A 27,607-nucleotide genomic window follows, 5' to 3' on the forward strand; every position below is an offset into this window, starting at 1 on the left:
CACCTTCTTTGACTCTGCCATTGTTGGGTTATGTAAGCTTTGACTATTCTCTAACTGACTGTTAACATGTGTGTGTTTGTATATAAATAATTATGTCGAGGTGTTAGTTAGACGGCTCGCCGTGCGCACACGTTCATCTGAAAGCACGAGGGCAATGCTTTGGAATTGTTAATGTGACCAAATGCATGTGTGACTCACAGTTTTCTTGTATAAAAAATGAGTGTATATGTAGAAGCTCATCATGCTTGTGCTATCCTTTTTCTGCCACATTGCCATGGCGACAGTGCCCTCCCGGGGTAATGGGGGACGAGTGCGCCAGAGCTATTTATTCACCCTTTCTCCCTCCCTCTGTTGCTCCCTCCCTTCTTCCATCCATCACCCTCTCTTTTCCTCCTCCTCTGTTTTCTTCCACCTCTTTCACTTACTCCATCTCTGCCCTCTTCCTCCCGCAACCTTCCCTCTTCCCTCCGCTCTTTTTTTCCCTCCTCACTGATTGGCTTAACTCTCTCCTCCTTAAAATGAGATACCACCTAATGAGACAGAGGGTGAGGAAGAAAAGGAGGGGGGACAAAGAGAAAGTGTCTTTAAAAAAAGGGGGGGAAGGAGAAATATGTGGGGGAGGTGATCTATGCAGACTTCCGTTCCTCTTTTCATGTAAAAAAGAGAACCTGGTGATGTAATTTTGGAGGGAAACATCACATGCTTTCATATGTCAGGTTATATTTGGACGTGTTCTTTTCTTTCTCAGACATTATGTTGAATGTCATGTGTAGGTAAGGTATCTTGGTGGGAAGTGTGGGATTAGTTGGGGTCATGACTTTTGAAATTGTTCTGAATCTCTGAGAGGGCAGATGTTTAATATGATCCTGGACGTCATCCAACACAGTAACCCAACGAAACTGAACAGACTTGTGTTGATGGGTAAACTACACTGCTGATGTCTGACAGTGAAGATGTGACCCTCCCTGAACTGTACGCCCTGCCTGCGATAACTCAAGTTCTCCCGCCAAACAGTGGTCAGAGACAGCGGCATGTCTCACCAGATAAAGACTTATTTGTTTGGTTTTGTGCATATAAACAGCCTGGGTTGAAGTCTGTTGGTAACACCTCATTGGTTGATCGCCATGGACTCCATCTCTAAGCGAAAGGTGGTTAGTTTTTCACCTAGCAACAACTACTTTGTTGGCAACACATCAGTTATGAAATAATATAACATAACAGACAACTTTGTTGTTATATTTATTAGGGGTGGGCAAAAATATTGATATGGCAATATATCGTGATACTTTTCCAGCTGATTCAATATCGATAGTCAAAATTTGAATATAGATTTTTTTTTTAAATATTTTTTATCCCCGATCTTTTCCCCATTCTATCACCCAGTGCTCCTAAGTGACAGTCCTGGGCATTGCCACTCTCTACCAACCCTGGGAGGGCCCTGCACTGAGCTCAGGTTTTATTTCACGTTTTATTTCATTTAGTAATTTATTTTTTATATAACACAATTGCCTATCCTTAAAAAATTAAAAATAATGGACAGAGGTTTATTTATTTATGGATTTATATCTATACTGACTGATCACTGTGCCTGTCCTTGGTTTTAGTACCCATCTTTCTTGTGTTTATTATCATTTGCCACATAATTAAAGCAACCTCATACTAAATTTAATGTTAATTTCATATGATGTAAATAATATGAAAAACATATACAAATATGTTGTAACTTTAGCTTGTATAGTTATAATAAAACATTGTTTTGACTCAGTTTGTCCCATGAATTGTCACTATAATCTGATGAACGTGCAACTCGGATTTTAAGATCCATCACTACCATCTGATGTACATATATACAACTTGGATTTTAAGATGTGTAATGCATTTTTAAATTTTTCGGTGAACTATGTAGAATATAATAATCGGGATATCACATAATCGGGATATCGCAATGTGTATCGTATCGTGGCTCAAGTATCGTGATGCGTATCGTATCGTGAGGTCCTTCCCAATACCCACCCCTAATATTTATATGTTTCTGTTATATTATACATATTGATGGGGTGCGTGGTTTCAGGGGGAGCACGAAGCAGCCGAAAACGACTTCCTGCTCCAGTTCTCTGTGCACCAAAGTCAGGTTGTTGCAACATCTTTTATTTTTTTGTGAATGAGTTACTGTTAGTAAAAGGTTTGTTGAACGGGGCAAGGCAGCTTTGAAATAACAGAATGACTGCACACAACACTTGTTGGGGACTATGTTCAGCTGTGGACTGGTACACAGGTGGTCTTGCATCAGCAGGCCAAGCATCGCTGTGGAGCAAGATTTTTAAACTGTGTGAACTTGCCCCGCAGATTAAGTGTGGACAAAGACGTCCCACTTCCTCCTCTCCACCATTTTAACAACGGTTGATGTGTTTCAGTAGTGTCAGGACAACAATGAAGCTCTTTGGCACAGAGGAAGACTTGGAGCACCCCAGAATTACAATAACTTACTACAATACGAGATGCATAATTTAAGAAGTCAGTTGTCATTTCGTATACAGCCACGGTCTAACAACTCTCTTTGTCACACGCACGGGCAAACTTGAGCATCTAACAGACAAATGACATAACGATGGAAGAAAGATTAGAGGGAGCTGGAGACAGGAGGGAAAAGTGAAACCGAAGAAAGCGTAATAAAATGAGGATGACTGTGAGGGAGGAGGGAAGGAGGGGGGGAGGGCGGGAGAGGGGAGGACACGGGAGGGCAGTAGAGATAAATGGCTGAGGAGACAGCAAGATGAGTGAAGCAAAAGACCGACACTGTGTGACATACTGCAGATGGGAAGACTAGCGGAGAGAGTAGATGGGTGAGGAAGAGAGACAGAGGAGGCACGGCAGATGCCCCCTCCTCTCTCCTTTTTTCCTCACCTCCTTCCCTCCCCCCTGCCCTCCCTGCCCTGTAGCAGACCTTCCCTGGATGGTAACAAGCCACTTAGATGACTGCAACACACACACACATGCAAAAACAGATTTGCTGAAGATGATTTCATGTGTGCACTTGGGTGTACGTGCACGTTTGTGTCTTTGTAGCAGTGCTAAAAAACAAGGGGGGGGGGGGGAGACCCACATCACATGGTTGTTATTCTCTCAAATCTGCCTCTCAGGTCACTTTGACAGTCTACTCTCCCTTCCTCGCTCGCTATGGCATGCTCTACACACACACACTCACTCACTCACAGACTCGAGCACTCAGCCTCTCGTTCCCTCCCGTTCTCTTCCTCTTCCTCCCTCTCTCCTCCCACCTGAGCTGTAATTTGCAGGGCTGATGAGGGTGAGGGCAGAGCAGAGGCTGGAGCAGAATTCTCCTCACTACAACACACAGACACTCGCACACAAACACGCTGACACACACTCGCTTACAGTGTACGGCTACAACTAAGAGAATCTGATCCTTTGTGTGTGTGTGTGTGTGTGAGTGAGTGAGTGAGTGTGTGAGTGTGCTCTTTTTTTAACCTTTTCTTCCCCTCTTTCGCTCCTTTCCTCTCGTCGTCACTGCCTCCCTCTCCCTGCCTCCTCTCTATTTGCTCCTTTTCGGTGCGTGTCTGTGTGTGTGAACAGTGGGGATAACAGACGCTCATGTGAGCAGCCTCAGTGGCGGCAGCTCTGACCGGTCAGAGAGGAGAGAGGCAGAGAGCAGGGATAACAGAGCCACCACCATCATTCTGATCGGATTCATACAGACATGTGAGAAGATGTCCGTGGGCGGCTGCGCGTGTCCCGGTAAGTAGCTGCTGTGGTGATGGTTGCTATTAACAACAACCGTACTGCCGCCACTGCTGCTGCTGCTGCTGCTGCTGCTGCTGCTGCTGCTTCTGCCAGTTGCTGACTTTTTCTGGTTGCTGTATTTTGGTTAGTGAGTGCCGCCGCTGACTGTGGCGTGACTGGGGCAGAAACGGGTAAAAAAAGGTGCCCGGGGGGCCCCGGAGATATGTTTGCAAAGACTCATGGGAGGTCACCACTAGAATAGATGGATCAACATGTTGTTTGCTTTCAGCCTCTTCAGAGCGATACAAGAAAAAGTGGCATTCTTTGTTTTTTTTCTAACCATTTATAATATTGAATCTGAAGAATGAATGCAGAATAAAATGTTTTGCCAGAATTGCACACTGCTATGCATAAAGTTGTTGCTATGACACCCCAAAATCAACTTAACTGCTCTTCCACCAAGAGTGCTTGTTCTTCTTGCTTCTGCTGCTCATGATTTCTGACCGATTTCTGACTGTTAACTGGGTTAACAACAGAGCTCCTCCAGAGTCAGCACATATGTTAGGCTCATTTATGTACACTAGAAGTGCCAAAAAAACTGACTGCCCTCTTGTGTGAAGGTGGAAGAAAAAGAGAGAAAGGGATCATGGTGTGACTTTTCCAAGGCAAAGCTCACAGGCGTGGATCATAGGCTCGCATGAATGATGATGTACCTATTCCCACATAAGAGCTATTAATGAATGCTTGATGTTCCACGGCTTGCTCGGGATTATGTCGCTTAGATATGAAGAGCGTGATGAGGGGAAAGCCATCAGACACTTCTCGTAAAGGTGCAGAAGCTGATTTAATTTCTGATAACAACATGGAAATGCAGCATCGCTTCATTTTGTCTCACTGTAATGAGCCTTAGCATCCCTCCTGATGCCGCTGTCATTATCCTTCAGGCGTAGGGAGTCCCAGTCCTTTCCTCTCAAGTTAATGCAAGGAGGTCAGTGGGTGGACACATGAGAGGCAGGAGGGCTCATACCTTACCCTCACAAGCAGTGGTGGACAGTAACGGAGTAAATTTACTTGAGTACTGTACTTAATTACATATCCAGAGGATTTGTACTTTACTTGAGTATTAGATTTCTTTGGTACTTATTACTCTTACTTGAATACATTTCCAAGACAAATATTTTTACTTTTACTCGAGTAAATTTCTAGGAAGGCTGAAAAGTACTCGTTACTTTCAGGTCTGCTCTTTTTTCTTCTTCCCTAAAATCCTATTGGACACAAGCTGTTTTTGTCAAAGGAGGAGACCTATCACAGTGCACGCTCTCCACTGGGATGTACGTAAAGCGGAAATACGTCAAGCCTCCTCAAAACGATACCCCCAAAGTAGCCTGCGTTTGTCAAGACAGAGCTGCAACAAGTCAAGACAGAGCCGCAACAATGGCTACGCCTGCGTCAGGAGAAGAAAGACAATCCGCTGAGTCGTCTGAGTCTGATAATGAGCCGGACTCGGAGCAGGGACTTTCACAAAATCCTTGGCCGTATCTTAACTCAATGTTTGAGTTCGACCGAGTAAAAAACGAGAGCAAAGACAAACCACAGACATTTACAACTTAAACTTTACAACTTAAATTAATTTAGAAAAAATATAGTAATTTACTGATGTGGAAAATAAGAAATTTACTCTTACTCTTACTTTTACTTAAAGTAAATTTAAAAGCATTTACTTTTGGATACTTAAGTACCTTTAAAAGCAAGTACTTTTCTACTCTTACTCGAGTAATATTTTGACTGAGCTACTTTTACTTGTAACGGAGTAAATTTTGACCAGTAGTATTTGTACTCTTACTCAAGTACTGGGGTCGAGTACTCTGTCCACCTCTGCTCACAAGTTACAGTCACTTGCACCACTCTTTATGGCTGTTTTCTAACCCCCCCCCCACTTCCCCTCTTGTCGTTGCCTGTGGACAGAGGTAAAGTCTCGGGGGTAAACCACTATCTACTCTGATCGATGCTGCCACAGGACTTCTGGGAGCAGAGACACGGAGGGGGAGCCAGAGGGAGTAATATGTATTGTTAGGCCATCGTATTGAGAGGGCTTAAACTTCTGGGGAACAGAAGTGGAGTTTGGATGCTGACCGCCTGACAACAAACACAAAAGACCTTTAATTTGAATGGTCCTAACCAGACAGAGGAGGAAAGAAGAGGAGGAAGAGTCTTGAAATAAACCATGTCCTGCTGAGCCTCGGGCAGTATATTATGAAGTGTTACAGCAATTTATGCAGGACATGAAATATAATCCTGTTGGTGAAAATGTATTCATAATCGTGATAGATGTACTCAGAAGGTACAGTTGTGCAATATTAAGCAGCAGGAGAGGAGGAGGAGGAAGTGAGTGTGATACTTTTGTGTGAGTCGCTCAGACTAGTGTAGGGTGCTGTATCACCCTGAGGTGGCCTCCTCACTAGGGCTGCACGATTCTGGACAAAATGAGAATCACGATTTTTTTGCTTAGAATTGAGATCACGATTCTCTCACGATTTTTTTCCAATATAAAATTTACCCTTTCAGAAAGGGGACTTGTAACAGATCCTGTAGTTCTGAGGCAACAAATTATTCCTCTGGCTGGGATGAACCCCCCATTGCCTTTTGCTGCTATTAAGAAGCTGCCGATACAAAAGGTAAACGTTACAAAAAATATGATGGTGCCTGATAAAAGACTGGCATCAACTTTGTAACAGCTGACATTGAACATAAAAACAATAAACATTAAAAAAAAATTTTTTTTTTTTTTTAAATCGTCGTCATTTGGAAATGAGATTGCGTTCAAGCATGAATCGAGATCGCGATTTTTTTAACGATTAATCGTGCAGCCCTACTCCTCACGCTCCTCACCCTCCTCTCCCTCCTCTCCTCTGGTTCCCGGGCCACTGTGGCCACCGTGGCCACAGTGGCCACAGTGGTCAAGCCTCAAACAGCCGCGATGCGGAGGAAGAACTGTAGCCAACCACACATGCAGGATCACGTTTCCCTGCAGCCTCAACTTTAGAGAGACGGACCACTATATGTTCCCATGTTCTCTGTGGTTTACAAACTGTTTAGCTGACAGATCGCTTTAAAGGGGGGAAAGTTGAACGGAGAACTAACGCCGGCTTATCCTGCACGTATAGCTGGAAGCGGTAGACTGATGCAGAAGGTGGATAGTGTAAAGTGTTGAGACTGCGATCAGACCAGACGAGGACAAAGTCTCTCGACGAAAGCAGATAACAATGTTTTTGAAACACACGACGGCACGGCCGTACACTATTGTATCTCCTTGCACACAATACTTTTCATGTGTGTTTTCAATCCCTGTGCAGTGCACCGTGCTATAAGGCAAACGCTGCCACCTCAGCCGTTAAACAAGCCTGCACAGCAGAGGCAGGAGCATTTGTTTAGAACCGGGCTTTAGCTATCTTGCGGTCAGATTGCATACTTAATCAACGTGGTCATGGAAATTTCCAAAAAAGAAGTATGACTGCACTCTGGTGCACTCTTGAATTGTTCTCTCTGGTGTTCCCCTTTTCTTTGTTGCTCAAGTTGTGCTGTCCTCTTCATGCTTGTCCTGGATTCATGTTCAGTTTACAGCAAATTACACGCACCTGCTTTTAATTTTCCAATAAAGTGCACAATCTGTAGATTTGGTGCCATTATATTTTTCACAAACGCAGTTTCAGAAACACAAAAACTTTAAAAGAGAGGAACCACATGGAAGATTTAAATAAAAAAAATAGAGGTTTCTTGCACAGATCTTGCTAACTTAAAGATGTGTGTAAACTTCCACACATTGAGGTGGCTAAAATCAACGTAAACACGGGCTCCAGGGGGGAACAGTCATCTCCATTCATTCACGTCAACTCCAGATGAACAAGCTGAAGCCTAAAGGGATGCTGGTTGATTTGTGCCCTTACTGCCCCGGTTAATGCCCCTCTCCAGCCTTTTTTACATTTGTAACAGACCAAAGAGGTATGAGAGAGGCTGTGCTGGACGATTATTTGAGAGAGCCTAGCATCTGAGGTTATAAAAACTGTCTTTAGGTGCTCTTGTTCACCCTTGTTTACATTCCAGAGCTGTGTTCGACACAGAGGGATCCTCCCCCCCTTCTTGTGTGGGCTCACAGTTTGTGTGTGTGTGTGTGTGTGTGTGTGTGTGTGTGTGTGTGTGTGTGTCTGTGTGTGCGCACACACGCAGCATGTGCCCCAACATGTGGGTGACATAAACAGAGGGGTATAACTTTACAAAACGAAGTACGTGTACAGTCACCTCTGCGAAGCTGCAGATGTTTTGTGCTCTCGGGTCAGTTAGGATCCCTGGTGACCTACCCAGACGTGACGATACAGACCTCCTCACTCATTTAGCTATACCATAACTGTATCACAGATCGTTCAGCTATAAAACAGACCCCCCCCCCCCGCCCAAAAAAAAAAAAAAAAAACAACCAAAGAGACAAAAAACACACACACATCTGTACCACGACCACCGGATAAACACACACCACGGCCTCTGATTCTAGCTCCGCACACCATTTGACTCTACAGTGTATACCTTCTTTCCCTCATCAGTCCCCCTCCCCTCACTCCCTTTTTTCTCTTTGACTCTTTGATTGCTAGCGTATGTTGGCTGGCTGGCTGGATGAGGGCAGGAAGGGGGGAGGAAAGGAGAGAGGAGAGAGGGAGAAGGGGAAAGGGAGAGAAGAGGGAGGAGAGAAGGGGGAAGGGACTGTGCCCTCTCATGCAGAGAGTCACATGGTGTCCCTGATTGGAGGAAAATGAGTAAAGACTGCAGCCCTGGCTGAAATGGCAACAGACAGAAACGCACAAAGGCTGAGCTGTTTAAAAACAAGTTGCACAACAAGGGAGCTCAAAGAGGAGGAGGGTTGCGGAGGGGGAGGAGGTGTGTGTGTGTGCATGTGTGTGTGTGTGTGTGGTAGACACTGAGGAAAGGTGGATTAAGAGAGGAAGAGGAGGAGAAAGAGAGACAGGAAAAAAGGGAGAGAGGAGAGGTGACGGAGTGGGGGGAAAGGCAGTGTGCAGAAGAGCCAAGAAAAGAGAGGCGAGAGGGAGATGAGCACCGTAGGAGTGCAGGAGTGGGAGGGAGTCAGAGTGGGTGAGACAGAGTGTGAGGAAGAGATCAGACTGTGTTTCTATGTTTTCTGCAAGAGTGAGCGCTGACGTGATTGGCTGGGGGGTGGGGGTGGGGGTGGGGGGAAGAGTCTGAGATCAGAGACAGACAAAATGGCTCCCAGAGAACAGAGAACGCAGCATCAGGGCACTGTCATCTCCGCTCACACATCTGTCAGCTGACGGCGGCGGCTGTCATGCACAAACACACGGGCAAACGCACAAATCTGAGCCGCAACTGCAAAAAGTGGATGTGTGTGTGTGTGTGTGTGTGTGTGTGTGTGTGTGTGCAGAAGGCGGGGGGGGGGGGATAGTGGGTACTGAAGTTGAAACGGCTGAGATGATGGACATTAATCCTGATCATTCAGTGGCTTCGACAGATCCATGAAATGTGTGTGCACTTTTCTAAATAAAGCAGAGATAATGCATATTAATGCAGAACTGTTTTGCATCTGAGCCGTTTTGGGGTTTAATGTCTGCACTCATTGGCTTGTTATAACATGTGACGCACTTGACAGTGAACTTCTCTTGTTGCAGTGTGTCTGCCAGAGAATATCCTGAGTCGGGAATTCACCCAGTGAGTGAAAAATACACTGTAGGACAGGATGAAAACAAGCGCGCACTGTCCACTAGAGGGCGGTGTTATCTAAGGACAACCTCGGGTTGTAGGTCAGTTCCAGACTTTGTAGTAACATCCAGATCTAAGGCACACTGAACTGTGCAAAGATGTTACAGAATCATTTACATGCTGTTTAATTTGTATTGTACATTTGCATAACAGCTTCGGATTATTACTCATTAAAATAACCTAGCTGGGCTTTTATTTGTTTTGCAAATGAGCTCCATTTCTCACAAGCTTCATTAACTTTTTAATGAGTTAAAAAAAACTATTGCTTTCCTGAATCTGAGATGAAAAAAACAACAAAAAACAATGTTAAATATTATGTACAATGTTTAGATCACGCATTGTAATAGTATTTATTGTCTGTTAAGCCACAATAGTGATGTCAGCAATATGGTAGAAGCAAGCCCAGTACTCGAGTTGTAAAAAAAAATCAGGGGGGATGGTGGATTTTATCATATGGGGACGGATAATTTGTGCTCATTACAAATAATATAATATATTACAAATAATAGCACTGACCAAAACACCTGCAGGAATGACAGAGCAGCAGTTAAATGCAGCCTTCTGTAAGCTTGAAATATCCACTGGGCTTACATCAAATACATCAAAACACAACAATAAAAAACAGTTTTCTGAACTTATCAATATGACTCTGTCCTTCACAGGATAAGTAACATGGATCACTGCAAAAACTCAAAATAAGGATATTTGTCCTATTTCTAGCTAAAATTTCTCATTTTAGTAAAAAATCTCATTACACTTAAAACAAGACTCATCACTGGAAAAAACAACAATTTTCACCTGTTTCAAGTAGATTTTCACTTGAAATAAGTAGAAAAATCTGCCAGTGGAACAAGATGTTTTTTGCTTGTAATGAGAAGATAAATCTTGTCCCACTGGCAGATTTTTCTACTTATTTCAAGTGAAAATTTACTTGAAACAGGTGAAAATGGTCAAATAAGTTATTTTTCTGGTGATGACTCTAAATGTTGAAATAGCAGTAAAACCACATTCATTGATGAAACGACATAAGGGATGGAAAGGGGGATGGCAGTTTTACAGGGGGGATGATTTTTACTGTTTTTATTTCAGGGGGGATGCCGTCCCCCCTCATCCCCCTTCAACTCGAGTACTGTAGAAGCCTACTGTGAATATGCTGTAAATACACGTCTGGTTGTCAGTTTATGTTGATATCAGCACATTTACTAATTCCTAATCCAGGGATGTATCTTGACTCCAAGTTTTGAGGGAAACTCTGTGTTGCAGTGGATCTGAAGGTGCCTCTGACTGAAGACACTCAGTTATTGTGTCACTGTGTTATGAAGAGGAGGCTCAGTGTTATCCATCATGTTTTTCATTTTCTCAAGCATCCCTCCTAGCACAATGGGCTCGAAAGGCGCCAGAACAGTCCCCAGAACAGTTGTGACGGTGAAGCCTCGACATGCGGTTTAAGTAGCTCTCAGTAAAAGTGTAAGAGGCTTTTGAAACAACACAGGTCCATCAGAGAGATGCCAGAGCACCGCAAGTGCTCAAATCCACATATCTCAAAACATCTATCAGAGTAAATGACACCGGAGGAGGGCATACCAGCATCCAATTATCCATTAAAAGGAAACCTCATGAATGTACAACAGAGAGTTCACTACAAGGTGCAAATCATTTAGTCAGACTCGAGGTGTGGAGTGGGCTGTGATCATCTTAAGCGCAACCTCATCTGATCATCAGCCTTCATCATCATTTCTGGAGTTATTAGGGATGACGTTGTCTGATCAGATTCAGGCAAATGGACAGAATTTCATCAGACTGAGCTTTACAATGCAGATGGAGACTCATTTAAAACAAACTGTGAAAGAAACCCAAGAGTTTGGGGATATAAAGAGGCAGAATATTCAGCAATGACTCTGTTACATGATCTCAAAGCGAAGCATGTTAGAACTGCAGGACAAACGGGCCCACGGTAAACAGATGGAGGCAGCTGCAATGAAGACCTGGCAAAATATCCCTGCTTTGGTGATGTTTATACGTCCAGAGTTCATGCAGTCGTTGCCTGCAGCAGGATTCTTGACAAACTATTGATTTTAAACCCCTATAAAAAGATTACTCTATTCACTTTATTCAATTGTCAAATCCTTCCTCCAGTTGAATGTGAATGAGTTCGCCTTTTTCCACTGTCTGACATTAAATCAGACTAAACTTTTGCTGCGTTAGATCCGTCAACCCCCGTTTCCACTGAGCGGTTCGGTCCGGGCCTGTACGATTCGGATGGTGCAAGTCGGACGGCCACTGGGCATGCAGGGTTTGCCTGGCATGGCATCATACTTGTGCGACGGCAACAAACGTGATGCTACACACATCAACAATGGAATCCAGCATCCAGGAGGTCCTTTTTGCTCTGCTTGGCTTTTGGTTCTTTCCATCTACAACTAACTACTGGGGCGGCAGTAGCTCAGGTGGTAGAGCTGGGTGTCCAATGATCAGAAGGTCGGCGGTTCGAATCCCGCTCCGTCCCAGTTTGCTGTAGTGTCCTTGGGCAAGACACTTTACCCACCTTGCCCCGTCTGAATGTGTTTGAGTGTGTATGAATGTTGGTGGTGGTCTGAGGGGCCGTTTGGCGCGATATGGCAGCCACGCTTCCGTCAGTCTGCCCCATGGATGTATTATAGAACTGAATGGGACATCAAAAATGGCCGCCCATTCATTTCAATGCATTCTGCTCAGCCAGCGCATACGCCGAAAAAATCTGTGACTTCCTGGTTTACTTCCGCGTACACGGGCCCATAGAGCATGCGCAGTTGAGTCACCTCCCATGATGCTCTGGGGCCTCCCATCATGCCCCGGGGCAATGACGCGAATATTAATATAATATGTATTAATATAATATATTAATTCATGTATATTATTACATGTATAGTATTACATATATTATTAATGTATTAATATAATATAATTACATAATATATATTAATATAAACATCCGTGGAATGCACGGACACGGCTGTGACGTCAGCCGTGACGTCACGCCCAGAAAGAGACTTTTCTTTGACTTTTCTGGCCGTTATAAAACATTTTTGACGGATATAAAGTCCATGACTTAAAAATATAGAATACAAAGATTAGTAATTGCCGGTGATTACAGCTGGAGGTGTCCTGTGAACAGTTTTAGAGGCTTCTCTTTTACTATTGCGGTCTATGGGAAAAAAGCTTTCTGGGCCCCATGGGATTTTTTGTTGCAGTACCGCGGCTGGACACTGGAAAAAATCGGCGCGCCTTCTGACTGCCAGACCCGGGGGCTGGTCTGCCCCAGGGCAGCTGTGGCTACAAAACGTAGCTACCATCACCAGTGAGAATGTGTATGAATGAATAATGATGTCTGTAAAGCGCTCTGGATGCCTTGAAGGGCGCTATATAAAACCAAGTAATTATTATTATTATTATTACAATACATGCAGTAGAGAGAAGGCTGCGAGTGGCGAAGAGATATGTAAACACCTGGCTTGGTCTCGAGTTGGGAGGAGTGGTTCGCCCTTGCTTTTGTTGTGGGCAGTGACGTTTTTTTGTGCACCAATCAACAGATTGTATCATGTGATGCCAGTTGCGCCGCCCTAACCGTAATGCGCTATTGTCCTATGGACCTACAGCTGAAGGGGCCCCAGAAATTATGCAGTTTGGTTCCGTTGTACAGGACCCTTTTATAATGGAAACACACAAAATAGAGTACCGGACCGGACCGGACCGGACCAAACTGCTCAGTGGAAACAGGGCTTTAAAGGGGACCTATTATGGCATCTAATACCTATTTTAAACCGGCCTTGAATGTCTTAAAAACAAGCTTTTGATTGTTTTTGCTAAATAAATTAGAAATTCAGCCTCTGAGCCATGTCTTTATCTTCCCATTTTCTAACCTCATTCTCGATGAGGGATTCTGAGTGGGCGGGGCTATGATAATGAGGCACTGTGCTGATTGGCTGCCTGAATGACGTGATACACCGCTACAAAAACATGGCGGAAGCTCCGGCCGGCAGAGTTAGTTGTGGGCGTGGTTTCACGCATCAGAGGCCAACCAATGTAAATTGCATTTTGGTTACGTAATGAAAGGGAGCAGAATCTGAACGGATCGTAGATCCACATCACACTGGACGGCTCACCCGGGCGGCTGTACAGACACTGCAGAATCTGGTTGCTTTCCTCCTTCTCTGAGTTGGCAGGCTGAGGGGAGACCACTTTATATATGTTAAAGCAAGAAAAAAACATGTTTTTCATAATAGGTCCCCTTTAAGTATTTCAATTTGCTAAATGCCAGAATAATAAGAGAGAGACTTTCTTTCTTTTATTTACTTATATTTTTAAATTCTTCAACATCAGCTGTTTACATGCATTCCCTTGGTACTTGGAAGCATATCCTAGAGACTGTACGACTTGGGTCAAACAGTCTTGCACATCCTTCCACAAGCTACCTACACTAGTCTGCTGGAACCTCGGCCCATTCCTCCTGACAGACGTGGTGTAACCGAGTCAGGTTTCTAAGCTGCATTGCTCACGCACACTTTTCAGCTCTGCCCACATATATTCTAGAGGACTGAGGGCGTTCTGATGGCTACTCCAAAACACTGACTTTGTTGAACTTAAGCCACTTTGTATCGATTTTATTGGTATCAGTCATTCTTCATTTGGAGGGCTCATTTGTGCCCAAGCTTCAACTTCCTGGTTGATGTCTTGAGATGATGTTCTTTCATCCTAATGCCATCTATTTTGTGACATTCCCCAGTCCCTCCCGTAGCCAAACCCCCTCCCCACAACATGATGCTGCCACCCCCGGAACGTCACAACTGGGATGCTGAAGCTTCTCCTTTTTCCTCCAAATGTAACAATGGTCATTACAGCTAGACGGTCCAATTTTAGTTTCATCAAACCACAGGACATCTCTGAAATTTAAGCTCTTTGTCTGTGTAAATTTGCAAATTATAATCTGTCTTTCTTTTATGTTGCTTTTGGCTTTCCCCCCGCTGAGTGGCCCTTCAATCCATCTCAGTACAGGACTCGTTTCACTGTGGATAATGACACTCTCTTCCCAGCTGCAGCCAGCATCTTCACAAGCTCTTTTGCTTTTTTCTGGGGCTGATGAACACATTTTGTACCAAAGCACATTCATGTCTGAGACACAGAACTGGTCTCCTTCCAAAGTGGCATGATGGTGAACATCCCCATTGTTTCTTTTATATTTGTGTACAACTATTACAGCAGATGAACGTGGCTCCTTTAAGCATCTAGAAATTGTACCTAAAGATGAACCAGGCTTGTGGAAGTCCACAATTCTCTTGCTGATCTCTTGGCCGATTTCTTTTGATTTCCTCTGGATGTCACATGAGGAAGCAGTGTGTTTGAGGCATCTCCAGTTAATCAAAATGCTGTCAGTTAACCCAGAAGAAGCTTCCTAAGGCATAACATCATTATCAGCAGGACTAGAATTATATACATGTACATTAGGGCTGGGCGATATATCGAGATTTTAATATATATCGATATATTTTCAAACGTGATATGGCACAAGACAATATCGTTTATATCGATTTTTAATTTTTTTTTTTTTAATGATTTTGATATAGCTTATTTTGTGACTTGAATGTTTTATTTGAGATTTGCACAAATGTTTTGTTATTTGCACAACTGTCAACCTCAGTGGAAAAGTCTGCCTGTTACTGTCTACATTGTATTAATTGCACAGTGTATTTTAATTTAATTGTTATGCAGGAAATGGATATTTGTTTTATTTTATTCAAGAAGCATTTTTATTCTATATATGCAGGCAGTTTATTTTTATTTCATTTGTTGTATACGTTTTGATATTGTGCAGACCTCTGTTAATAAATGAACCTGTGTGACATTTGGCACGAGGCTTTGTATTAAAACTGTTTTTTTAAGGGTTTGCCTCAGAAAAAAATGAAGCTAACAGAGATGCTAACAGAGATGCTAACAGAGATGCTATGCTATAATGATTTGGGGGAAACCCCAATTATGGCACAGAAAAAATATCGATATATATGGAGTATCGCCATTCAGCTAGAAAATATCAAGATATGACTTTTGGTCCATATCGCCCAGCCCTAATGTACATACATATACAATTATAAACATCTATATAATTAATATACTAATTAATATGAAACCCAACATTATACGCTGTTATGAAATCTTGATCAATAAAGTTAACAGTGGCTGATAGTTGTTCAGGGAAAGTTATAAAAATTACAAAAGTGCTAATTTTAAGTTAATACTGTACATTTACTGAAATTGTATATTATTTATCCAACTATATTTTTGTCTTTATTATGCTGTTTTTGAATAGTTTGAAAAAATCTTATTCATTTAAAAAAAGCCCTATTTCTATTTCCCATAAGGCATAGCACGCTTATGTTGTTGTTACGTTTACTGACTTTATATCCCGGTGGAGTATTCATCGTATTACAGTAATAGTAAAATGTGTGTGTTCTGTGGAGGAAGGCTGCATGCCTTGATTCTTATTCTTATTCTTATTCACAGCCCTCATCAGAGATCTGTCACTTAGAAGGCATTCCTCTAAAAAAGTGAAAGCTTGTCTTCTGGATGTTTTATGAGAGACTGCTCTCTGAGACGATCTCTGTCCTGCCATCTGATCCAGTGACAGAGTAAAGAGGCCTGAACTGCCAAATGTACAAAATATGGCAGAGGGTGACTGACAATCCCTTGTCACATGAAGAGAGCTCACAAGTGGAGAAGTGGGAATAGTCTGTGCAACAAATGTGTTTAAAGTATTTCTTTGGTTTAAAAAAAAGAAAAAGAAAGGGGTAAAAGAAATAGAAGGCTTTTTGCTGCACTTGGAGAAAGACATGATGTGAATGCAATTCTCTAGGGTAGGGATGGTTCTGTTTTCATTCCTGTTTGGGGGAAAAGCTGCACTTAACTGGTGGCAACTTGGATCAGTTTAGTGGCGTCTTTTTCTGCCTTCATACCAACATGAGACTGTCCTCAGATCAGTGTTTGACACAGCGTTGAGGGGCGGGTGACGGGGATGGCTGTTATCAGAACGCTGGCAGATGCATGTACTGTTCAGCTTCCTGTTGACGAGTAAGTGGAAGTGGCATGCAGCACACATTTGTACACGCGCACGAGAGCAAGTACACGTACACATAAACACCCAGTGGCACTCGCACAGATACGCACGCACACATACTGTAGGCATCCTTCTTCCCCCTCCTCGTGCCCCTGAGCCTTACAGTCTGGACATGGGAGATATCACAGGGAGGGAGAGGCATGAAAAACAGAGTATTTGAGTAAGATCAGCGTATAGCTGTGAAAGTGCATTTGTAGGTGACAAAATGTCGATGTCAGACCCGCTTGAATCTGAGGGAGGTAAGTTTTTCCTTTTTTAGTCTTTTTCGTGTGCTGGTTTAGCAACAAAATCTCTTAGTTCAAACTAAAACAGCAGAAAAACTGTCAATTTTCTTCTATTTTATGTACCTCTAATCTGCATTACTGTCCACAGAAATGTGGGACAAGTTCACCGTCACACTCGTTTGCTGATTTTGACAAAAGGGCAAACTTGAACAGGTTGCACTTATTGCGAGTGTAAGCTTAACATTACAGTGAGCAATTCAGCAGGTTAGTTACTGGCAACACGTGCCAGCTTTAATCACTTTGCATACATGGATTTATGGCTTTAGGTGTGAATGAGCAACTAGAAGCTGGGAAATGAGGCTATCTGGTGAAATTAAGGTTAGGCAGCAGTGTGTGCCCGCATGTGTGTGCGTTGCCTTGCTGCTTGCATGGGAGGCTGGTGGAAGATAAGACCTGCCCTACGCCTGAGAGCAAAAGACACGGGGTGTGCGAACCCTTCAAGCCTTATCCCAACACACCTCCCATCCCCACCTCCTCTCCTTCACCTCACTACACACACACACACACACAGGCGGGGGATTAACCCCATCATGTACCATTTCAATGGGCAGGCTTTATACACACACACACACACACACACACACACACACACACACACACACACACACACACACACACACACACACACACACTAGGATTAACTCTTGTGTGTCCATTTCCATGGTTGTTTCTTAGTCTCGGTGGTTGTGTCAGCATTGACTGCTCAGGTTGCCATGGTGACAGAGGCTAGTGAATGTAAGATAGGCAAATCCACATAAGTCACCCACAACAGACACTCTAAGCTACTATTGACTACACCTCCCCCTGGTGCTAGACACACAAAGATGCTGCCAAAAGACTGACAGGAGACTTGTGAGCTGTGAAGTGCTAATGAAACAGGCTTACTATGGTCAGAGCAATATACATAAACTCAGCCCGCGCATCTTTGCTGTTGGTCGGGTGAGAGACAAGCCTTAGAACAGATTATCCTCCACACATGACTGGCACTGACATGGCACTTCACTAAACTTCAAACTTCTTCAAGTCTGCTAACAAGTCCACATTTGAGCGTTGATTTGCATATGAGTAAAGGTAGAGACAGGAGAAGATATTGAAATCTCTCTTTTTGCGTATCAACTGTCTCTAGAAAAGTTTGGGGATTTTTCTACTTATCTTAAGTGAAAATCTACTTGAAACAGGTGAAAATTGCTGTTTTTTTCCAGTGATGAGTCTTATTTAAAGTGTAATTAGATTTTTTTGACTAAAAATGAGACATTTTAACTAGAAATAAGCCAAATATTCTTGTTAAGATTGAGATTTTGCAGTGTTGAAAACACAATATTGAAATTCAAGCACTTTCAAGGAACCCTGACTGAATGTGACCAGGGTCTTGGACCGTCTCCTTTTTTCCCCTCATTTGTTTGTTTGTTTGCAGCAAGTATATTTCCTCTACACTGCAAAAACTCAAAATCTTACCAGGAATATTTGTCTTATTTCTAGTTAAAATGTCTCATTTTTAGTCAAAAAATCTCATTACACTTAAAACAAGAGTCATTGCCAGAAAAATAACTTATTTGACAATTTCCACCTGTTTCAAATACATTTTCACTTGAAATAAGTATAAAAATCTGCCAAGCAAAAAAATCTTGTTCCACTGGCAGATTTTTCTTAAAATACTTCACTTAAAATAAGTGAAAATCTACTTGAAACAGGTGAAAATTGTTGTTTTTTCCAGTGATGAGTCTTATTTAAAGTGTAATTAGATTTTTTTTGCGTATCAACTGTCTCTAGAAAAGTTTGGTATTCAAAGCAGTGAAGGATAACTATTCAATCAAATATTTTTACATTTGTTTTCATTTCTCAGAAATGGGAGATCACAGCAAATGTTACTTTGATCACAGAAAATATATTCAACAATATATTTGAACCAATAGTAAGTTATAAATATAAATGGATGCTGTAATAAAACTCATGAGTGCGTACGCCGAGTGACTTCAACCAGTACTGTACTGAATTTGGGAGATGACTCCAGTATCACTCAGTGGTACAGCCCCCCGTGTCAAAGCCTGAGTTCGGGTCTTCTCCCAGCGTCAAATTAATTGTGACTAAATCATTCATGGTTTCACTTCCAGTATACATATGTAATGCATAAATCAGGGCCCTGCTCGGCCTGGCGGCTCTGGCAGCCTTGAATATTTAGCTGGAGGGGAAAGTCCTGAAAAGACTTTTAGGAGGGGCTAAAGGGAAAACATTTTAACAACCTCGTGATGAGTTCCTCACTGTCATTTTTCTTTCCTTCAGCAACAGATACTGCATCAAATGTATCCTTTAGTCTGTTCATGGAAAGAGATGACTTAATCAAACATACCTAAAAAAAACTAACTGTTTCCAGTTTCCACTTGCTCTTTTCATATCCCAACTTTGGCCATATGGGTAAGATCTCACTGGCTGTGATCTGAATATCTGATTATAATTTGAGGCGATTTAAGCAGATTTAGAGCCCTGTGGGATTCTCCTTTTGGCTTAGCATTGTCGTGTGCTTGTGTGTCTGTGTAGTTTATGTATATGTGCAGAACGAGAGAAAAAGGTTAAGAGATTCCCAGTGTTAATGGATTTGTTGGTCCACCTTAGAGACCGTTCAGTGTCCAACCTCCAAGACACAATTAATTCCTAACAGCTCCAGTCTGTCATCTCTCTCTGTGAAAGTTAATAAGACCTTAATCTGCTTTTGACTGATCAGTCTGCTGCATCCGCTGTGCCCGCATCACATAGCAGGATCCCACAGTTTACTGAACAGGGTTCCTACACATTTTTCCAGGTCAAATTCAAGCACTTTTCAAGCACTTTCAAGGGTCATTTTCAAAATCCTCAAGCACCTTATCGCTGGGGTAAAATATCTATATTCACAATTATTTTTTCCGCTTTTTATCACAATTATTTACATTGTATCGTGCTGTAAACATCTAGTTATGTTTCATCTTGATGATTTTATTTCTCCTTGTAATAACTAAACTATACAGTCTGATCCCAATTTTGTGAAAGACACAGAGTTATAATTTCAAGCATTTTCAAGCACGTAAACTAAAATTCAATACATTTTAACTAGAAATAAGACAAATATTCTTGTTAAGATTTTGAGTTTTTGCAGTGTTGAAAACACAACATTGAAATTCAAGCACTTTCAAGGATTTCCTGACTGACTGAATGTGACCAGGGTCTTGACCGTCTCCGTTTTTCTCATTTGTTTGTTTGCAGCAAGTAGATGTCCTCTACACTGCAAAAACTCAAAATCTTACCAGGAGTATTTGTCTTATGTCTAGTTAAAATGTCTAATTTTTAGTTTAAAAATCTCATTACACTTAAAAGAAGAGTTATTACCAGAAAAATAACTTATTTGACAATTTTCACCTGTTTCAAGTACATTTTCACTTGAAATAAGTAGAAAAATCTGCCAAGCAAAAAAATCTTGTTCCACTGGCAGATTTTTCTACTTATCTTAAGTGAAAATCTACTTGAAACAAGTGAAAATTGTTGTTTTTTTCCAGTGATGAGTCTTATTTAAAGTGTAATTAGATTTTTTGGACTAAAAATTAGACATTTTAACTAGAAATAAGACAAATATTCTTGTTAAGATTGAGTTTTTGCAGTGTTGAAAACACAACATTGAAATCCAAGCACTTTCAAGGAACCCTGACTGAATGTGACCAGGGTCTTGGACCGTCTCCGTTTTATCGTTTGTTTGTTTGCAGCAAGTAGATGTCCTCTACACTGCAAAAACTCAAAATCTTACTAGGAATATTTGTCTTGTTTCTAGTTAAAATGTCTCATTTTTAGTCAAAAAATCTCATTACACTTAAAACAAGAGTCATTACCAGAAAAATAACTTATTTGACATTTTTCACCTGTTTCAAGTAAATTTTCACTTGAAATAAGTAGAAAAATCTGCCAAGCAAAAATATCTTGTTCCACTGTCAGATTTTTCTACTTATTTTAATTGAAAATCTACTTGAAACAGGTGAAAATTGTTGTTTTTTCCAGTGATGAGTCTTGTTTTAAGTGTAATTAGATTTTTTTGACATTTTAACTAGAAATAAATAAGACAAATATTCTAGTTAAGATTGAGTTTTTGCAGTGTTGAAAACAACATTGAAATTCAAGCACTTTCAAGGATGTCAAGCACCCGTAGGAACCCTGACTGAATGTGACCAGGGTCTTGGACCGTCTCCGTTTTCTCGTTTGTTTGTTTGCAGCAAGTAGATGTCCTCTACACTGCAAAAACTCAAAATCTTACCAGGAATATTTGTCTTATTTCTAGTTAAAATGTCTAATTTTAGTGAAAAATCTCATTACACTTAAAACAAGACTCATCACTGGAAAAAACAACAATTTTCACCTGTTTCAAGTAGATTTTCACTTAAAATAAGTAGAAAAGTCTGCCAGTGGAACAAGATTTTTTTGCTTGTAATGAGAAGATAAATCTTGGCAGATTTTTCTACTTATTTCAAGTGAAAATTTACTTGAAACAGGTGAAAATTGTCAAATAAGTTATTTTTCTGATAATGACTCTTGTTTTAAGTGTAATGAGATTTTTTTGACTAAAAATTAGACATTTGAACTAAAAATAAGCCAAATATTCTTTTTGAGATTGAGTTTTTGCAGTGTTGAAAACACAACATTGAAATTCAAGCACTTTCAAGGAACCCTGACTGAATGTGACCAGGGTCTTGGACCGTCTCCTTTTTTCTCATTTTTTTGCAGCAAGTTGATCCCCTCTACACTGCAAAAACTCAAAATTTTACCAGGAATATTTGTCTTATTTCTAGTTAAAATGTCTCATTTTTAGTCAAAACACTTAAAACAAGAGTCATTACCTACGGAGCCCTGGAGGTGACATGGAAATTATTATTTTTATCTCGTGCGCACGACTTTTTATCTCGTGCGCACGACTTTTTATGTCGTGCGCACCACTTTTTATGTCGTGCGCACCACTTTTTATCTCGTGCGCACCACTTTTTATCTCGTGTGCACCACTTTTTATGTCGTGCGCACGACTTACTGAAAAGTCGTGCGCACGACATAAAAAGTGGTGCGCACGACTTTTTATCTCGTGCGCACCACTTTTTAGTCAGTGAGAACAGAACACTGGATTGAATAGGAAGGAAGGCCAAAAGGAAACCCCCAAAAGTGACATATCCGCTCACTTCAACATATACAGCTATTGATGCCAAGCATTTATCTAGTCGTCGAAGTCCGATCTCGGGAAACTGGCTTCACAAACGACGTTTTAAAAGTGGAACTATTTCCAGAGGCGGAGTTGTCACAAAGTGCTTCGACATTGTCACGTGAGCGTGCTGGACCAATCAGAGTGGCCGCTGGTCCAAGATCGCTGCCTACAGTGCTGATTTTATTTGTAGAAATAAGCTTTAAATTGCACTAAAATGACTACAAACAATGTTATATGTAAACGAAAATTAATCTGAATTATAAACCTAAGAGACCTGCTGAAACAGTGATAATTCTGTCATTAGACAGAACATTAGACAGTGATGATTCTGTCATTAGAAATAGGGGGTTCTCCCAAATGATGGGAATATAATACCCATGCTCAAAACCTATGTTAAACCTGCAATAATAACATGTTTTCTATTTTCTATTAAAATAGAAAATAGAAAACATGTTAATAATAACATGTTTTCTATTTTCTATTAAAATAGAAAATAGAAAACATGTTATTATTTTTTATTATTTTCTATTTTATTATTATTTTATTATATTATGATTATATATCTATTATATTATTTTATTATTTTCTATTTTAATAAAAAATAATAACATGTTTTCTATTTTCTATTTTAATAGAAAATAGAAAACATGTTATTAATAACATTTTTTCTATTTTCTATTTTATTATTATTTTATTATATTATTATTATATATCTATTATATTATTTTATTATTTTCTATTTTAATAAAAAATAATAACATGTTTTCTATTTTCTATTAAAAATAATAGATAGTAATAATAGACAGAAAATAATAAAATAATATAATAGATATATAATAATAATATAATAAAATAATAATAAAATAATAGTAAAATAGAAAATAGAAAACATGTTATTAATAACATGTTTTCTATTTTCTATTAAAATAGAAAATAGAAAACATGTTATTATTGGGTCCGTGTATCTTTTGGTCATTGGATTTTTCCATCATGAGTGGAAATCAAAAAACAAAAAACGATTGGTTTATTTGATTTTCCTTTTAAAACAAAAAACACATATTGAATTACACTGCATTTTTTCTTTTTCTGTGTTAATATGATTTAACAAAGATTCAAAATACGCTTTTATTTTCGTTTTCTATTTCATATAAGAAAAATGAAATTATTAGTCAACAGGAACGAAAAAACGAACCAAAAACAACCGTTTATTCATATTCAGTGCAGTGTTTGGCGGGTGTGCTTGTGAGAACTGGGGTCCCTGGAGGTCCTGGATAGCCAATGTCCCCGTAGCGCGAGGTGTCCCCGGCGTGCTGCAGTGTTTGGCGGGCTGTCTGTGAGTGTCCTGGGGTCCCTGGAGGTCCTCGAGAACACAAGTCCCCGTACCGGGAGCTGTCCCCGGTCCTGACCGGGATCAGTGCAGTGTTTGGCCGGTGTGCTTGTGAGAACTGCGGTCCCTGGAGGTCCAGGAGGCAAAGGGAAAGCCCAAGTAGCCTACCCCCCGTACCGGGACGTGGTCCCGGTCTTGGCCGGGTGCAGTGCAGCGTTTGGCGGGCTGGGTGTGAGTGTCTGGGGTCTCTGGGTGCCTGGGTCCTGGTCCCGGGACTCGTGGGTCCCTGGGTCGGGTCCCGGGACTCGTGGGTCCCTGGGTCGGGTCCCGGGACTCGTGGGTCCCTGGGTCGGGTCCCGGGACTCCTGGGTCCCTGGGTCCTGGTCCCGGGACTCCTGGGTCGGGTCCCGGGACTCGTGGGTCCCTGGGTCCTGGCCACTTTCGCCCGATTTTCAGACACTTTGGCCGGCTTTCGGCTTCCTTCGGGCCCGCCTCTGCGGCGCTGCTCCCCCCGACCACCGGGGGGTTCGCAGCGCCTCCCGGTAGCGAGACCGAGTCGACCCGTCCGCCCCAGGTGTCCCCCCACGGAGCTCCGCCGCCGCCGGGCAGGCCGACCTCCGATCCACCAGCAACGGGACTCGGGTCTCGGCAGCCCCGTGCGGGGAGACCTCGGGAGCGGCCGGAACCTCGCCCCGCCTCGACGCACCGTTTTCTGGGCGGGCGGGTGGATCCGCTCGGGCTGGGGGTGACCGGCAATCCAGGGCCCGGTTCAGCCGTCTGCGGCGTGGTAGGGTTTCAGAAACATTGTTTTTCCCGGAGGACTAACACCACCGCCAGAGCGGCAGCCGACGTCGGAGGTCGGCCTGCCCGGCGGTGGCGGGGCTCCGTGGGGGGACATCTGGGGCGGACGGGTCGACTCGGTCTCGCTACCGAGAGGGAGGCGCTGCCAGCCCCCCGGTGGTCGGGGGGAGCAGCGCCGCAGAGGCGGGCTCGAAGGAAGCCGAAAGCCGGCCAAAGTGTCTGAAAATCGGGCGAAAGTGGCCAGGACCCAGGGACCCACGAGTCCCGGGACCCGACCCAGGAGTCCCGGGACCAGGACCCAGGGACCCAGGAGTCCCGGGACCGGACCCAGGGACCCACGAGTCCCGGGACCCGACCCAGGGACCCACGAGTCCCGGGACCCGACCCAGGCACCCAGAGACCCCAGACACTCACACCCAGCCCGCCAAACGCTGCACTGCACCCGGCCAGGACCGGGACCACGTCCCGGTACGGGGGGTAGGCTACTTGGGCTTTCCCTTTGCCTCCAGGACCTCCAGGGACCGCAGTTCTCACAAGCACACCCGCCAAACACTGCACTGATCCCGGCCAGGACCGGGGACAGCTCCCGGTACGGGGACTTGTGTTCTCCAGGACCTCCAGGGACCCCAGGACACTCACAGACAGCCCGCCAAACACTGCAGCTCGCCGGGGACACCTCGCGCTACGGGGACATTGGCTCTCCAGGACCTCCAGGGACCCCAGTTCTCACAAGCACACCCGCCAAACACTGCACTGAATATGAATAAACGGTTGTTTTTGGTTCGTTTTTTCGTTCCTGTTGACTAGTAATTTCATTTTTCTTATATGAAATAGAAAACGAAAATAAAAGCGTATTTTGAATCTTTGTTAAATCATATTAACACAGAAAAAGAAAAAATGCAGTGTAATTCAATATGTGTTTTTTGTTTTAAAAGGAAAATCAAATAAACCAATCGTTTTTTGTTTTTTGATTTCCACTCATGATGGAAAAATCCAATGACCAAAAGATACACGGACCTTATTGCAGGTTTAACATAGGTTTTGAGCATGGGTATTATATTCCCATCATTTGGGAGAACCCCCTATTTCTAATGACAGAATCATCACTGTCTAATGTTCTGTCTAATGACAGAATTATCACTGTTTCAGCAGGTCTCTTAGGTTTATAATTCAGATTAATTTTCGTTTACATATAACATTGTTTGTAGTCATTTTAGTGCAATTTAAAGCTTATTTCTACAAATAAAATCAGCACTGTAGGCAGCGATCTTGGACCAGCGGCCACTCTGATTGGTCCAGCACGCTCACGTGACAATGTCGAAGCACTTTGTGACAACTCCGCCTCTGGAAATAGTTCCACTTTTAAAACGTCGTTTGTGAAGCCAGTTTCCCGAGATCGGACTTCGACGACTAGATAAATGCTTGGCATCAATAGCTGTATATGTTGAAGTGAGCGGATATGTCACTTTTGGGGGTTTCCTTTTGGCCTTCCTTCCTATTCAATCCAGTGTTCTGTTCTCACTGACTAAAAAGTCGTGCGCACGAGATAAAAAGTCGTGCGCACGACTTTTTATCTCGTGCGCACGACTTTTCAGTAAGTCGTGCGCACGACATAAAAAGTGGTGCGCACGAGATAAAAAGTGGTGCGCACGACATAAAAAGTCGTGCGCACGACATAAAAAGTGGTGCGCACGACATAAAAAGTCGTGCGCACGAGATAAAAATAATAATTTCCATGTCACCTCAAGGGCTCCGTAATTACCAGAAAAATAACTTATTTGACAATTTTCACCTGTTTCAAGTAAATTTTCACTTGAAATAAGTAGAAAAATCTGCCAAGCAAAAAAATCTTGTTCCACTGGCGGATTTTTCTACTTATTTTAAGTGAAAATCTACTTGAAACAGGTGAAAATTGTTGTTTTATCCAGTGAGGAGTCTTGTTTTAAGTGTATTTGATTTTTTTGACAAAAAATTTGACATTTTAACTAAGATTGAGTTTTTGCTGTGTTGAAGACACAACATTGAAATTCAAGCACTTTCAAGGAACCCTGACTGAATGTGACCAGGGTCTTGTCTTGACCATCTCCTTTTCTCCTCATTCGTTTGTTTGTTTGCAGCAAGTAGATATCCTCTAATTACGCAAACATGGAAACCACTTTGCAGTCAGCATGATGATTCCCCCCCCCCTGGCCCTGCACATTTCCAGTCGGTTACATTAGGCCAATTCTCATCTGAGTCAGTTACAAAAAGAGGGATGGGTTGAATGAAGGGAGAAGGGAGGAAGGAAAAAAAAACTGCTTAGCAGACAACCTTTCTGTGCAGTTGTGCATTAATGGGGGGAGGAGGAGGAGAGGAGCAAAGGCAGTGCAGACGGAGAGCAGGAGGAGGAGGAGGGCCTACAGCTATTGTTCATGTCCTCCCTGAACAAAGGGCTGATCGGGGTCCGTGTTAACCCGCAGCAGCACCGGCTCTCCCGCACCGCTGCAGCCGTCCTGCGGGACCCCAACACGGCCACACCCGCACTCAGACCCGCACTCAGACCCGCACACAGACCCGCAGCTGCGTGGAGGGGATCTCTTTATCGATCCCGGTAGAAAGGGACGTGTATCCGCGGCGGGACGTCTCTCGTCCGGCGGGCCTATCCGTTGTGACGCACGGAGCTGCACGTCGCTCCGCTCGGCTCTGTAAACACTGTGGCTGCTGGACCCTCTCTCTGCAGGTAAAAGTGCCCTTTTTAACCGTAAAACACTATGTTTGGGGTTTAATACGCAGCCAATCATAAATTGGATGCACCGGTCGGGTGGTGGAGGTTGTGGTTTAATCCCCTTGGACGGGGTTTTCCTGCTGGAGAGAGGGTTTAATACCGCGTTCCATTTACCTCGGAAATCGGAACTGGGAACTGGGAATGGCAGCCATCTTGGAATGGTAACTCGGGGCTGGTGAAGCTTCTCCCACTTTCCCAGTAGGAAATCCCACTTCGAGGGGCGTTCCAGTTGAAAATTCCGACTAGGAACTGGGAAATTCCGACTTCCGAGGACAAATGGAACGCGGCATAAGAGGCGATGGCTTTAGCTTCAGCTTTAGCGGCTAGGTGGCTAACTAGCTGCTAGCCCCGCTAGCCTCGGCGGGCCTGCTACTCAGTCTTATCTCTCAAAAAGAGGCTAAATACAGAGGGGATCAGGTGTCCCCCAAACCTGCGGGTCGTCGCGGTTGTATGTGGGGTGTTCGCGGCTCCGGGGGAGGATGTGCTCGCCGTGTTTTAAGCGTGAATTGTGGCTGTGCGTTAAATCGACGCAGAAGCATAAATCGTAGCCTACGGCGTAGGG

The 27,607-nt window shown here is 42.9% G+C and overlaps 1 protein-coding gene across 3 annotated transcripts in view; it reads left to right on the forward strand.

Moving 5' to 3' along the window:
* The first annotated feature begins 3,345 nt into the window (after positions 1–3,345).
* Positions 3,346–27,607, forward strand: part of ldb1b (LIM-domain binding 1b) — a 37,167-nt gene continuing 12,905 nt past the window's right edge. Inside the window, exon 1 of one of the 3 annotated variants that reach the window (XM_061722656.1) lies at positions 3,346–3,756. In XM_061722656.1, coding sequence (XP_061578640.1) covers positions 3,729–3,756 — 28 coding nt within the window. In that variant the 5' untranslated portion in view covers positions 3,346–3,728. Of the gene's footprint in view, positions 3,757–16,770; positions 16,906–26,630; positions 27,001–27,607 lie in introns of those variants that run through there. The other 2 variants (XM_061722647.1, XM_061722664.1) reach the window with 2 other exon arrangements.

Source organism: Cololabis saira, chromosome 1, assembly GCF_033807715.1.
Source record: "Cololabis saira isolate AMF1-May2022 chromosome 1, fColSai1.1, whole genome shotgun sequence".
In the NCBI taxonomy this organism is placed as follows: Eukaryota; Metazoa; Chordata; class Actinopteri; order Beloniformes; family Belonidae; genus Cololabis; species Cololabis saira.